General features: G+C 34.1%; 1 protein-coding gene across 5 annotated transcripts in view; it reads left to right on the plus strand.

Annotated features, from left to right (window-relative positions):
* Positions 1-14,018: 14,018 nt before the first annotated feature.
* The window catches only part of Ca-beta (Calcium channel protein beta subunit), a 43,037-nt gene continuing 40,441 nt past the window's right edge, over positions 14,019-16,614 (plus strand). For all 5 annotated transcript variants that reach the window (XR_016457554.1, XR_016457555.1, XM_090110399.1 and 2 more), the window contains exon 1: positions 14,019-14,147. Coding sequence is in view for 3 of the 5 variants with exons in the window: in XM_090110399.1 (XP_089966525.1) it covers positions 14,085-14,147 (63 nt within the window). In the remaining 2 variants the exon portion in view is untranslated. The remainder of the gene's footprint in view (positions 14,148-16,614) is intronic.

The following is a 16,614-nucleotide window of genomic DNA, read 5'->3' on the forward strand; positions in this document are numbered from 1 at the left end:
AGATATAGATATAATATTATAAAGGCGAAAGTTTGTAAGGATGTATGGATGTATGGATGTATGGATGTTTGTTACTCTTTCACGTAAAAACTACTGAACCGATTACAATGAAATTTAGCACACATATAGAGGGTAACTTGGATTAACACATAGGATAGTTTTTATCCCGGAAATCCCACGGGAACGAGAACTATGCGGGTTTTCCTTTGCAAACGCGGGCGAAGCCGCGGGCGGAAATCTAGTATTAGTATAGATTTAAATAAAGTGGATTCTATTTTTCAAATATATTAAAAGCGAAATTGCTTATTGCGTAGCGAAGTAGCTAAAAGCTAGTGAAAGTTTAGAATTATTAAAACATGATCAAAAAAAGTATACCTAAAGTTTATCCAAGGATCGCAATATGAAGCTCCTTAATGTGAAATGTCTCATTTCCTTTAAATATGCAGACAAAGCCGCAGGCCGTAATCTATTTTATAACGATTCGTAATTCCAAATATTTGTCACTAGAGGTCCGCCCCGGCTTCGCCCGTGGTACATATTTCGCAATAAAAGGTATGTCCTTCCTCGGGTATCAAAATATCTCCATACCAAATTTCATGCAAATTGGTTCAGTAGGTAGTTTAGGCGTGATTGAGTAACAGACAGACAGACAGAGTTACTTTCGCATTTATAATATTATTAGTATGGATTACCACGTGGTCTGGGTATCACATACAGACGACAGACGTGTCAAAAGTTTTATTTCGGCTCCCGTAATCTGCCGCGGGGAGGCTGAATCACGTTTACCGCTAAATATTATGTGCTCACTATTTTTGATTTGTGAGCTTTCGTTACTATTTACAGATGGATGTGTTATTCATGATCTTAATAGTTGAACTTACTAGGTTCGGTTGAAATTTGATTATGATCTAAAATCTAAATAATGCTACTTAAGCGCCTCACACACGGTGAAGATACTATAATATTTTATCTGTATCCTGTTACAACTGACCCGAAATTTTGTGGGTCATTTGTAACAGGATGGCGGTTCTACAGGGGTCTTAGTACGCAATGACAAAAAGAAAAATGATGGTCAGTACGCTGATACCGGATACCTTAAGATACTGTAATATAAAATATTACAGTATCTTGAGATGAAATATTATAGTATCTTCACCGTGTGTGACGCGCTTTAAGACGTTCGGTTGGTGGTTGAAATTATCTTCGAATGACTTCGATGATGGTGAATGCTAATGACGTAATGGTAATGTAATGACGATTCAAAAGAACTAGAAGAAGTCTAATTGAACAGATAATAAATGATTTTGACTCTGTTGTGGTTCGGACTTATCAGGATGTATCATTATTTTATTACATTCTTACTTATTAATTGACATTTTAAAATATAAATAATGGATATGGTATATGTAGCATGGCGATATGTAGTTTAAAATATCTAAATTATCTAAAAAAAATGACCACAACTTGCTTTGAAAGATTGCTTTGACTAAGAATACTAGTACATCTTATATATAAAATTCTCGTGTCACAATGTTAGTCTGCATACTCCTCCGAAACGGGCGGACCGATTCTCATGAAATTTTCTGTGCATATCGGGTAAGTCTGAGAATCGGCCAACATCTATTTTTCATATGTACCACGGGCGAAGCCGGGGCGGACCGCAAGTCTTATATATACAATTCTCGTGTCACAATGTTAGTTTGCATACTCCTCCGAAACGGGTGGACCGATTCTCATGAAATTTTCTGTGCATATCGGGTAAGTCTGAGAATCGGCCAACATCTATTTTTCATATGTACCACGGGCGAAGCCGGGGCGGGCCGCTAGTACTTCTATAAAATTTATATCACACGACGCGATATCGTCGATCCGACAAACAGTCGTCACCACTAAAAAAGCAATAATTCTAATCAATACAGAGGTTAACACTTGTGCGTGGTACAGTGGTGGCCGGGGTGGCGACGTCGGCGCCTCGCGTGACGATCTTTAATTGCTCAACTTTGTTTGTACCTCTGTGCTTTGTTTGGTGTAAGATGTACTGGCGCTAGTTACTGGATAGTTGAGTTAATTGAGTTAGCGATGGCCAATGAGGGGAGGTTATAAGTAAAACTAAAACCGATTGATAACAGATAGTAAAGGAGGTTTCGTTTCTAAAGAAGTGTAAGATGTAAGTTGATGGAAGATATACGTTATGTGACTTGGTTGATTTGTCATGACACCTAGATTTTAAAAGAACATAGGTACTTATATAATATCCCTTTAAATTTTAATATTATAGGAAATAAGTACCTTTGTCGAAAATGCATCAGATATCTCTATCAAAATACCGAACTATGACTGTAGTCGTAATATCCGAGGATATCCATCCAGTACGAACCAGCTAAGAAATTACTGACCGATCATTTACTTGTTAAAGTAATGCGAATATAATTAGCAAATTTCCAAGCTAGTAACTGGCGCGTTTAAATAAGCAGCCAGTGCGTGTCAGTCAGCTAAGTTACAACTTCATGAAGTGCGTGAAATAGATATCCCGTCCGACCACCTCGCACCGATTTATGGGGTATTGTTTATAAGTTTGTGTGTTAACTAGAATTGTGGTTACATGCTAGTTGGTACCCGTGACACTGTCTGTGTTTACATAAAAAAAATGTGTGCGTGTACTAAGTGTACACACGTAAGAAGTGAAACTTCTTTATGACCTTAATTTAAAAAAAAATAATTTACTATAATAATGCAACTTTACAGAAATACAAAAAATAAATAAAATAAATCACGTGTAGTAGGGATAACAAAAAGATGGCACGTAACGGAAAAATGTCACGCGTAACGAAAAAATGTTACACTAAATTTTCTTCCAACCCCAATAAAGAAGTTTCACTTCAATAAAAAAATGTGTGCGTGTGCTAGTGTACCTACACACGTAAGAAGAGAAACTTCTTTATGACCTTATTTAAAAAAAAATAATTTACTATATGCAACTTTACAGAAATACGTCGAATCACACGTGGTAGGGATAAGAAAAAGATGGCGCGTAACGCAAAATGTCACGCGTAACGAAAAAATGTTACACTACATTTTTTTCCAACCCCGATAAAGAAGTTTCACTTCAAAAAAGTATGGACATATGAAGAAGAAAATCGTCTTTATTTTGCTTCCTCATCACTACATAGGTAGTATAAAACAAAGTCGCCTTCTCTGTCCCTATGTATGCTTAAATCTTTAAAACTACGCAATGCATTTCAATGCGGTTTTTTTAATAGACAGAGTGATTCAAGAGGAAAGGTTTTGTATATAATTAATTAGGTTTTAGAGGAAGCGTGCGAAGTAGCGGGCGGAAAGCTAGTAGCAAGTACTGCTGCCTCATTGTATTAACTATATTTCTTTTTAACCGAGGTCTCTAAAAAGGACGGAGGCTCTCAATTCTTAGCGTACTTTTTTCTCTACAATTTGAAGAAAAACTCATACTTATCGTTTAACCGAATATAAACCAATCATGAGCTAAAAGAAGAAATAGTTTACAAAACCAAGATCCCTTGGAAATGGGTGCATCATACTAGCACATACCGAAGTTATGATTGTAACAAAAATACATTAATTTTAATACAAGACAGGATAGAACATGACTCATTTGCCCCGCGTTATTTTATGCTTTCCAATTATTTGGAGGAAATAAGTTGAAATAACTTCTCAGGTACTATTTGCGTGACCTGGGCTGGCACTATGTATAGTGAAGCTTGTGCCTTATCCATTAACGTGTTTTTTGAGAATTATTGTAAAATTGTAGTTTTATGGAAATGAATATATTGCGTTATCTTGACTCATCTTTTGGTAATACTTGATCTAGATTAGGTACTTTTTGCCCGCTACCTTACTTGTGTAGCTTGTTAGCCTTTCGGTAGTAGGTATTATTATTTTCGTGCTCAAGATCTGATCTTGGTGCAAAAAAAATTACATAATTTTAAACATTTTCTCTTTGTGCTTATAAACATTAACCAACATTAATTATATTATTGTAAACGCTGTAATGCGAAATTTAATTTTTTCCGAAAAGAAACCAAACTATTAGTTTCTATAACTAACATATTTATTCTTTAGAATATTCTTCACAATTTTCTTCAACTAAACCATCAATGTATGAACAGCAATCGAAACCTTTCGCGCCCTATTGGGGGCTGTAAAACTTTTGACAGCAAGACAGGTGTTATATTTATGTTCAGGGGTGTAACATTGCGTGAACACATAGTTGTTTGAATGATTCGCGGCATTAATAACCATTATTGTTGTATATTTTATAGTGTACAATAGTTTTCTTGTGGTTGTGTTAGTAAGTAAGCTCTACATGGCGATACGTAGCTGTAGGTTATTTTCACGGAGGTTAGTTCAGCCTGCTTTCACTCCTATTTTACGATGGTTTTAGATATGCCTATAATAGGGTTATATGTATTATGTTTTTACAAGGTATAATCTTTCTGTATATCAAATGAGCTAAATCGGTTTAGTGGATTTGGTGTAAAACAGCAGTAGGTAGTTATATTCGAATATCTACGAATGGCAAATTCATAATTATGTAGTTACATTTGTTATTTTTGAATATTCATATGTATTGAAAAGCCTTAGGAAAACAAACAAATCATATTATTTGACTGAAATTTGGTTTCCACATCCATAATTAACAAATGTTCTATGCTATAGGTGTCCATATAGATTACTTTTTGTAAAAGTCACAAAATATCGCCCTACCCACCAAAATTGATTTATGTGAAACACGCACTTTTCCATTTATCGAAAGAAACGGAAAGATAAACAGCATCTTAATTAGTCAAATCTCAAAATACCCGATACCCTTCTACGTCCAAGTGACACGGAAGCGTCCCTATTTCCCGAAAGGCACTTTATTTTAAATATTCTGTAAGAGGTGAACGCACTCTCATTAAAAACACCAATGTCTATTCCTTGTGGTGTACATTGATGGTTTAGTTAACACGTTCACTGCGGCATGTCCAGTATCGGGCCATCAGCGACTACACCACAGTGCGGCGCCCAAAATCGCAGTTTTCACCGTGGTGCGGCGAGGTTTTTTATATGTTAATCAATGACTAGAAAAGAGACAAATATATTTTTGTGATCACAGTTTGAAGTAGGACTCAATTTCGTTTAAAAATCGTATGGCAAAATATTGGACACACGCATAGAAAAGAAACCGTTTCTTTTGTGTGCGGCATGTCAAATATTTTGCCATGGACAAGCACCTCATGCCGCACTGTACTGCGAGCGCGCCGCGTGTCAATCTCGCATAGTGATGTACCAGGACCGCACGCGTCGTTATCAAATTTTTAAATGACAATGATACCTTAGAGGCTTTAGTTTTTTTACTTTCTTTTATTTCGTAGCATAAATGCAAAAATGTGATGACAGTTGTGAAAATAATATAAAACATTAAAACAAAAGTTACTGAACAAATTAAAACAAAAGTTACTGAACAATTTCCTGATAGTACTCTATCAAGTACCTTGTTTTAAATGTGTTTTTTTTTGTATCGACGATCTCGTTATCTGTTAACAAACAGACTGAAATATACAAAATTGATTTATATCGATATCGATGTTTTATTTTACAGTGTTTCCCATCGCTATTACTGTAAACATGCCGTATCAACGCAGTGCGGGATGGCAAATAATTTTTCACAAAATCAGGGGTTTACATTTTCCCTTATATCTTTTAAACTATTGAGTCAAACTAAAAGCTATTTATGCGGTATATATAAGACTATATATACAATTATCCGAAAAAAAAAATTTGAAATATCTTGAAATTTCATGAAATTATTAACCTTCAAAGTCAGTAGGTGCGATGTGATAAAAATGGCTCATGACGCACAGTGGTGAACTTGCCGATGTGAAGTATTGAAGACATGCCGCAACAACGGTAAGTTTGGCATTTTAGGTGCCGCAGTGAACGTGTTAAGGAAGGTTTGGAAGAGTGCGTGGAGCGCGCGCAATGGATGTGTAGAGTGTGAAGTATGGAGGAGTTAGGGATGTAGCGGTTGTCGATTGTTTTAGATAATTTTACGATGATTTTGGTTTGTGTTATGATGTTCTAAGAGATTTTATACTTTGATGAGTTTGAGGACATAATATATGAAATAATTTTGTGCATTCCTTACAAAGTATTATTGTTATCAGAGAGTAGTAGGTACCTGTTAGAGTTCATATTCCATAAAAATTGATAATGCGTAACTCGAAGAATTACTTACTTCTTACACTGGTACGCTTACCATTGCAGCTAAAGCTTTAATAAGAAATTGCAACTATAACGTCTGTTTTGAACTGAACTATACACATTATTTTATTATGAACATAAAATTTAATGTACTTCAGCTAAAAACGATCCTCAAATGAAGAAACTATCGAGAAATCGCCGTACATCCCTAGCGCCGTGTCACATTACGGGCACGCGTGGCTCTTATTTTTATTTTGTCAAATTGTAACTGAAATAAAACGGTCGCCAGTAATAAAAATACCATGGTACTGTTATTGCAGCCACGGAAATAGCAGCGTGTTCCCGCCACTTCTTACATGGAGTGGCTAAACCATAGATTAGAAATTGCGCCACAGATTATGTTATTCAAACGGTGTTCTGATTTTAAACTTTGTTATGTGGTGATTTTGTTAATTGCCGTAAACACAAGCCATGTGTATGAATTTTGGTTGTATTTTGATTAATATGTTTTAAAATATAGTCGCGTATAGAGCTTGCTAATTACAAAAGCGTTTATTAAATTTCGTATTTATTTATATATGTAGAGGAGCTTTTTAGATTCGCTATCTTCTTATCTTGCATATAATACGTTACATAGACAGTACAAAATCGATGTTTTTTCGGATAGTGTTTTTACATTTTATCTTAAGGTTCTAACAGGCATTACATTACGTAGTCCATAATTATAAAATATGTCTTATGGAAGACAACCAAGAAGCTTATATCTATGTCGTGGCCATATCGTACATTTGCTCATTTCATGAAATGATTGGCCATTTCACGAAATGGTCGCATTTCGTGAAATGGCCAATTTAGTTTGGCCACATCATGATGTGGTTTGAGCAGATCAATGATAAGAAATCGTTTCACGATATGGCCAACTAAACGCGCGGTTTTTTCATGAAATGATCAAAATTATTTGATCATATTATCGTAAAATAGTTACATTAATCATTGGTAGAGGCGCTGCAAGCAGAGGCGGCTCGTGACAAAATTTTATGGGTGTTCACTTGAAATAAAACACTGAAAATACATGGTGTAAAGCAGTACATTTATCAAAAAAATTACTTATAAAGGAAATACCTACATACGTCTTTCTTTTTGGTGTGCAAAAATATCTATTACTTAAAGCGACAAGACATTCGTAAATATCTGTTGTTGCTTTCATCACAACCACACAACCACGTTTTTTTTTACATAATATTGTTCAGATTTAAACACACGCGTATATGTTTTCGTTTTTGTCGTACATTTTTGCGTAAGATCAAGTTCAGGCCGTGGCGGTCCCTTAGCTTTACATTCAAGCCGAATTTGTAACGTTTTATCACACTTTTTAATGAACGCCACATTATAATTATTGTTCATTTTAACACTCACAAGTAATACTGATAAGTACAGGCTATTTCAACACGTATTTTATAATTTTAATTAGAAAATTGCATGAATCGCGCGCGTGCATTGAAGTTGACTCGAGAGTCGAGTGTTTGTTTATATTATAGACGTAGCAACTGGCAACGTCGCAATCGCTGTCCTGCCGGGCGGTAAAAACGAACCGGCAACGTTTGCGGGTGCGGCGCACCGAATTTTGCTACTTTTCCATAGAAAATCTTTTGTTTCACGCGCAGGGCTCTGGCAAAACCCTCTCTTTCACTCCTATTGGATTTCGTATTAGGAAATGTACTAAATCTTTTTTCATTGGAGCGCAATCGTGAGCGCACCGCTTCGCGCGTTACATAATACAGTAGGTATTATACAGGTGTATGGGATGATGGAATGATGGATATATTCATTGGTATTAACAGTAGTTTTAAAGATTACGATTGATTTTAAATAGTTATAATTAATGTTAATAATTAAATTAAGGAGTATGATTTTATTATAATTATTTATGGGAGTTCACTGCACCAGCGCTCCTTAGGGCGAGCCGCCTCTGGCTGCAAGCTCTGTGTTTATGTGATAAGATGGCGGCCGCTGGCGAAAATTTAATTATTCGCAGTTAAAAACTTCATAATTCGTTTAATAACAATATGAAGAAAGTCATAGCAAAGAATTTACGACGAAGAGGTTCGAGTACTATGGAAAATGTGGATATCTTATATGTATTGAAGAAAAAATGCGTCTTAAATAAAATAATTTAAGACGCATTTTTTCTTTTAGGATATATATTTATATATCCTACTATATTATTATAATTGTTTGTTTTTTAAAAAGCTATCCGCTTCTGGCACTCGCCGGCCGCTGCCGCGGCACGCTCGCTTTGCTCGCTCGGCTCGTGCGTTGTTTATCAAAGTCTAACCTAACCTAACCTAACTGTTTTCTATTGCAAAAACGATTCGCTTCTGGCATTCGCCGGCCGCTGCCGCGGCACTAACTTAAATGACATTAAACAAGTTTTTAGAATATTCTGAATTTTTTTATTATTTTATGGACTCTTTATATTTTATACGATATGGCCAAATGTGGATGACCAAATCGTGAAACGTTGACGATTTAACGATCTGATCAAACTATGTTGGCCATTTCATGAAATGCGACCATTTCGTGAAATGATCGATCATATCATGAAATGAGCAAATCTACGATATGGCCACGACATCTATACCTAACTAACTACCTAGGTGTGAAAGGGATAAAAAACATACAGGCGTCATTCAACGTCATATTTTCTTGTTACAAGTTAATGTCCATACTGAAATCTCCAGTGTAGGTACCTATTAGATATAAGCTTCTTGGAAGACAACTAACAATTGCGGTTGTCATCAAGTTCATAGCGAAACATTTTTTTGCAAAATATCAATTGCCTTATAAATAATTTTCAAATTAAAACACAATCAACATACAGTCCAAAGATGCGAGACTACACTTGCAGTAATTGTAAAATTACTGTGGAATACAAAATGGATCGTGCCAATCCTGCATCTATCAGTATTCTTCTTTTATCACTATTTATTTATGTTATTTATTTATTTATATTATGTTATTATGTTATTATTTATGTTAGCTATTTATTTATTAAGGGCGTATTGAACTTCTTTAAAACTGTTCTTCCTGAATCCTGGCAATTATTTTCGGGAAAAGCCATTTTACCGTAAAGCTACAACTCTCAAGGTTTTACCTGAAAGCCATATCTTCCCATAAAGTCATAAGAAGTTAGGTTTGAACTTAAAGTAAATGTAAAGCAAAATCTTAAATCAACGACACAGACGCCACACAGTAAATCCTAGATGTTAATAATCTCATTAAAACGGACTTTCTTTTGCGTTTAACGTAATGACACTCCGAAAATATTTTCCATCCGTTTATACATTACCTGCACCATCTATTTCCAATCTTAATTAATTGTATTAAAGTCCAAATTGGTTCAACAATTATTTCTTTGACTCGTAGTGCACAGTAGGGAGATATCAAAAGTAAGTGTTTATATCGCAGTCGGATATAGAAATTGTCGCAGGGTGAACGACACAGATCTATTTCAGGAGTCATTATATGCAAGTGGTCTTCTAACGGTGTATTTAGAAAAGTTCTTTTTATTAAGTGTCGAGTTTACAAACTGCTTTTCAGATGGTTTTACGGTATTTGCGCTATAAATTCGTGAATATACCTAGCATGAAACACAACGTCATATTGTGACAGACATACCTATTAAACAACATACCTAATATAGTCGAGAGCACGTATGCTCTAAAATTATAACATATTTAGGTACCTAGATTTCAAAAATCCTTCCGTGTAGCTTAGAACAACATACCTATGTTTCATGATTGATGAGCGAGGATAATGAATGGGAACTATATTTTCTATCACCAAAATTTATATTTGTCATCAAGTTGTCTCACCTAATAAATAGATCTATCACCACGAAATATTTTCGTACTCAGATAAACAAAAATTGTACCCAGGTATGAATTATCAAATTAATGTTAATATATGTGTAAAATAAGAGATCGATAACCAATAAAATTATATTGCATTACATGAATATAAACTTCGTTCTTATAATGACAGTTTTGTTACTTAAATAATAGCACTGTGCTCAGAATGTAGATCTGTCACCAAATAAATCGATTATCGATCCCTAATTTATTAACTGAACCCTGTAGTCCCCCTGTGTCCTTCTTTTACACTTAGGGTATTTCATAATTTAATATTAAACTTCCTGGTTGATTGTTTTAAATGTTAGATTATTTGCCTTACAGTTATCCTTCTAATGCAAACATGAAACAAGCTGATAATAAATATCTACCTACATTGTAGAAGATTCCACAGGCGCATTATTGTCGTCTATTATTATGCTGATCTAGAATGTGAAATTATTTGAAAATTAATTTAATCGAATACAAAAGCTCTAATTCGTTTAACGTTTATTGGATAAAGTATAAGGTACTAGCTTTCCGCCCGCGGCTTCGCCCGCGTTTTCAGAGAAAAACCCGTTCCCGTAGGATTTCCGGGATAAAACCTATCCTATGTCCTTTCTCGGGTATCAAAATATATCTATACCAAATTTCATGCAAATTGGTTCAGTAGTTCAGGCGTGATTGAGTAACAGACAGACAGACAGAGTTACTTTCGCATTTATAATATTAGTATGGATATTATCTATGGTATTAACTATTAGTAATAGGGTAGGTAGGTACATTCATTAATTGTAATTCAAGACTTTTTTCAACCATAGAGCCTCTAGTTTTAAAACACTCGAATTAATGACATAAACAAGTTCGAAAAAAATACCAAGACATTTTGCAGTTGGCTCTATTACCTTTTTGCGACATTTTATCCAAGAAAGAAAGCCAAATAATGTCCCCTTTTGTTATACAAAAAAAAATCCAATTTATTTTTTATTTTTAATATAATTTTTGAAAAGCGGAGCGTATTTCGGAATTAGTAACAATCATCTACTACCTACTACTACAGCTACTCTACCTTCAGATCGAACGTAGAGTTACGGAGTAATTAAGCATTTAATTTTATCCGTGGTACACAGTCTCTTTGAGCCGAACAGGAAAATTCCAATTATTTAATAAAACAATTTTGTCACGTAGGTATAAAATATATCAACAAACATAATCCAGAATTCCAGTAACATTTCTATAAAATTAGGTAAACGAAATAACAGAGCACATAGATTTGGACACTGGCCAAAGTTTGCCGGCCCCTTGTTATATACGAGAGGTATTTCATTCATAACTGTCGCCAGGATTTGTAAGAACGATTATTTTTATACTACAAAATCGTGTTACATGGCGAGGTAATAAAAGTCGTAAGCGATTGTTGAATAATGGATTTGATGTAGTTTTATATTTAATATGTAGTTAATTAAATAGTTAGAATTATTTGTTTTTGTTGTAGAACCCATTTTACTTAGGTACTTTAAAACTGATAATTGATAATGTAAATTTTTGTAAATATTAAGTATGGGAAATAAAACAAAACCCGTCAAGAGCAAAGAGAATACAAATACTACGTGTCAAGAGGACTAAAATTTGTCTAAAATCTAAAATCGTGATCTCCATCAACCGTCGTCGACTCACTGCGCGAGTCAAGTTCAGCTAGCTCTTGTAGTCCTCTTAATAATATTTTATTGAATTCACAAAAGATAAGGTTCCTACTAATTATGCATACAAGCCGCTAAGTTAAATCACGTTACCGCGCGACTCTACATATTGCAGACTAGCTTTCCGCCCGCGGCTTCGCCCGCTTTATATCTAAAACCAAAAAAGTTATATACTAAAACCTTCCTCTTGAATCACTCTATCTATTAAAAAAACCGCATCAAAATCCGTTGCGTAGTTTTGAAGATTTAAGCATACAAAGGGACATAGGGACAGAGAAACGACTTTGTTTTATACTATGCAGCTATGTAGTGATTTTCATCGTTTTAATTTTACCCCATCAATATTCTACAGATACATTATTCCCTAGCAATTTAAACATTGTTTTCAATATTTTATCATTTTTTATTTATAAAAAGCTTTATTCAAATCCGTTTAACAATTTAGCGCGAAAATGTTATAAACAAATACCTAGGCACACGTGTAAGCTCGTACCGACGGACAGTTTAAACTACCGAGATTTAAGAAGTACATTATTAAGATAATTTATTGTAATGTGATCGTCATTGTAGACTTTAAAAACAAAGTTATTATTTATAATCTCCTACGCAATAACAAAGTGGACAGGTGACTATGTAAGTACACAATATAAATCATAAAATTACATACGAATATATCTCCTGACGCAATAGAAGATTTGATAAATTTTTGTGATTAAAAACATCTTATTGTGTACGTATGATAATCATCAGATTATTAAAAAAAATAAACAATAGCATTAACACTAATGACATCTATTTTATATAATGAAACTAACTGTTATATTTCAGCGCCATCTAGCGCCATCCTATATAACCAAAACCACCACCTTATTATAAAAATTCTATAGGCTACCGCAAAGTTTGTATAGATGGCGCGCACATAAACTTCTATACGAACTTGTGTCATTAAGTCTAATAATTTAACTAATTAATAATTATTCCGTGCTGGATCAATTTATTATAATTTACTTCTGTTGACACTCCTCGTTTTCTTTATGAATTTAAGGCAAATATTATTAATTTATTAGATTATTTTTAACTTACGCCTTATTAGGTGCAGCACACGTTATTTTTTTGTTATTATCAAAATGTAATATGCTGTTTGTAAAAATCGAATTATTTATTGCCATTGAAAGTCCGTGGCTATTAAAAATAATTACCTAATTTATTACCTAAACAAGAAAATTTTCCTGTAGGTAAATATTTGAACCGTACTTTCTATTGCTTTATTTTTTGACTTTCTTTTCATTACCATTTAATTAAGTACAGTGTACAAGAGTTATGGCATATTTGACATGGACCTTTCAGATCAATGTCAGGCTAGACGGAAGCCATCGATTTGGCAAAACGTAAGGTGTTAGGAATAAAATAAAAAATGTACCATATTATTTATTTACCTAAGAGTGAAAATGCAAAAACAATTTCTAAATACAGAGGCCGAAGTACTGGCACCGATCTGATACGCGATATTTTCGAAATGTAAGCAATCCATTGCTGATTTATATCAAGTTTTCAGTATTCTGAAAATACTGGTACCTACGTAAAGCGGACATGTTATTGCTTGCTTGGGCTAGGGCTTCAAATAATTTGTTATTATTCTAAATAAAAAAAAACAGATATTCTATCATTTAATAGCAAGAAAAGTTACTTTAGGTACCCGTACCTACCTGAATCTGTATACTTTCTGGACTAACAATGACCTTTCCGTTTATCGTATTTGTATTGGTAGAAGTAGAAGGTACTAAGTATAGCAAGGATATGGGGTAGTTATTTACAATTCTACGCGTAACTTTCAATGAAGATATGCAAGAATAACAGTGCAAGTGTCCTAGCGGCTAGCGATTCTGAATTCAGATCAAGGAAAGTGATGATAATACAGATTATAGTAGATAAGTTATATAGATGATATTTGATGAATAACAGTAGAAGTACATTATGATTTATGACCCCACTAGCCGCGCAACTACGTGAAATTACACTAATAAATCTCCGTTTGGTTAGTCTCTTATTTGTATATTGGTTCAACAATTAGTAGTATCAATTAATTAAACGAATCCTTGATTGCATTATCAATTAGTCCAACCACCAATGTATGTGTCCACTGTTATAATCCCACCGTCAGATTTAGATACGAGTCGACTATTTCGGGAACGGAGCGAGTGGCCGCGATTCTGCGCGCGCGCCGGACGTGTGAAATGCTGTAGTGTGCTAAGTGTGTGTGTGTTATGTGGACATTATGACGAAGGCTTTGAGAATGGACCACTTTAGGCGGCAGCGGTACGGCCTCCGTCGACGAAGGGTAGGTGCAAGTTATGTAAAAATGACGAAAGTTTCGCACAGGTTTTTTATGAAAAATCTTTATTGACATAAATCATACTAAAAGATGAATGCAAGGTTTTTGAACTACGAAAACACTGTTTCAGGAGCAAATGGTTTATTCAAATTACCTGTTCTTAGCATTGTATGAATACCTATGACCTATGTCAAAAAGTCAGTGTATTTGCTTCTTTTAAAAGTGAGTAGGTAGGAATTGACAGTCCGTCTTTCAGTTAGTCACGGATTTAAAAGCAGATACAAGTGGTTTCATGGTTTTTATGGCGGCAGTTTACGGTTGTTGTGTGTATGTTTGTTTTAGTAATCGAAACACTTCCGTCTCAAACAGGTGCATTCGATTACCTAATAGTTGCCTATAATAGTTCTGTCTAGACTCCAAGAGATAACATGATCAAGAGTTTGTTCAAAACGTTATCGATCTTCTAAAAAAAGGATTCCTTCTAAAAGTACTTAACTCTTAATATTATATGACCAGCATGGCGGCCAACTGGGCACTATAAAAGATAGTAAGTATTGATATTGTATCTTGTAAGTCCTCTTACTTGGGGAAATTTTTAATTTGCTGTGCTTTGCATAATATACTATATATTCGGTCTCACCTTTTATTGTAATCTTGGTTGTTTAATGTTTTAGAAAGATCTGTAATGCCACTTAACTAGGTACTCGAATTATCTTAAACGATTCTCGATCAGAGGATACTGCTTGTTCTTCTTCTCTTCATATTTACGTATTTCTCTATTTTTAATGAATTTAATCTTCCATATTTTTTTTATGAAGGAGAAGGCAACAGAGCAGACGCGACGCTTGATGGTAAGCGATCAGCGTCGCCCATATCTATACATCTATACAAATATTATAAAGAGGAAAGGTTTGATTTTTTGTTTGTTTGTTTGTTTGTATGAATTGAATAGGCTCCGAAACTACTTGGCAGATTTGAAAAATTCTTTCACTGTTGGAAAGCTACATCATTTCTGAGTGACATAGGCTAGGTTTTATCCCGGAAATCCCACGGGAACGGGAACTATGCGGGTTTTTTTTTGAAAACGCGGGCGAAGCCGCAGGCGGAAAGCTAGTTATAACATATAATTTCAAAGTAGGTACCAACAAAGTATGATTTGTTTTATCATAACAAATTGATTCGTTGACAAATGTTTTAATATGTATGTAATGAGTAATGACGATTCAAAAGTGCTTCTAGATGAAGTTTAATTGAATAAATAAATGTTCGAGTTTGATTCTTTTTACCAAGCAAATGAAGCTTGGCATTTTCATTCCTACATCTGGAATTTAATAATCGACCAAAATTTTGGATGCTTGTATTTCATTGCTATGAGTCACATGCCAATGATGAAGCCGAGTTTGTGAATATTGTTTTATTTTACGAAATCAATTTTAAAATGCAATTATTTCCTGTAAAATACAATAAATTTAAGAATTATTTTCTGTAAAACTCGGTAAATTAAAAATTGATACCTACTAAATTTTTCATTTCTTCTGACATTTCTATAGTTAATATTACATTTAGAACCTGTGTTTAGAACGTAGATTTAGAATGTTATATCATAGATTATTTACCTACATAATGTAAAATACAAAATTCGGGAGAATTGTTGCTATCTACAGGGAGAAACAATATGGACTTTATTAGAATAATATCATCTTAGGTTATGATAAACGTCTGTCTAAGTATTCCATAAATGATAAAAAAATCCAAACCTTTGATGTAAAGTGCAATACATACTTATTTTTCTAATAACGTTTATTCATGTCTAGCCAATGTTTTATTTAAATATACAAAAGATAGCAAGATGGCGAAATTTCGTGAATTTTCTCCCGATTTCGAAGTTTTTCATCCATTGAATGACGTTGGATGCAAGCCAGTTGTAATGCAACATTACAATATCAATATCAAGGTTTATTTTGCACATGGCGTACGATACTATATGTATTTCTGGTAATTCGAAATGAATGAAAATGGATCAATCGTCATTTACAACAGCATAGAGAATGTTTGAAAGAATAATTAATTATCAGTTATCACTGATGCGGTAGGTACTGTGCCGGAACTGTGGGCTCACTGATATGTGTGAATCGACCTTAAACGATCACAGATGTGTTAGAGTCGATTTTTCAGATAAGATTTCAATAAATAAGTTTTCATGTTAGAACAATTCGTTGCATCTGGGAAGTAATAGTAGCAGTACCTAGTCAATTAGGTACAAGCAATAAACAAAAATTTTGATTTTTATAGGTATTATGTTTATATTACCAATTTATATGTTGATTTATTTTGTGAACTTCCCTTATTAACTTAAAATTAGTTTTATAGTTATCAATAATTATAAACGACCCAATCAAGAAGTTCATACCCACGCGCGACCCAATATCTACAATACGCAGGAAACATGTAACCTGAAATTACACGATGCGTC

This window comes from Colias eurytheme, chromosome 2, assembly GCF_061535395.1.
Source record: "Colias eurytheme isolate Ceu_HAF_F1 chromosome 2, ilColEury1 Martin Lab GWU primary, whole genome shotgun sequence".
Lineage (NCBI taxonomy): Eukaryota > Metazoa > Arthropoda > Insecta > Lepidoptera > Pieridae > Colias > Colias eurytheme.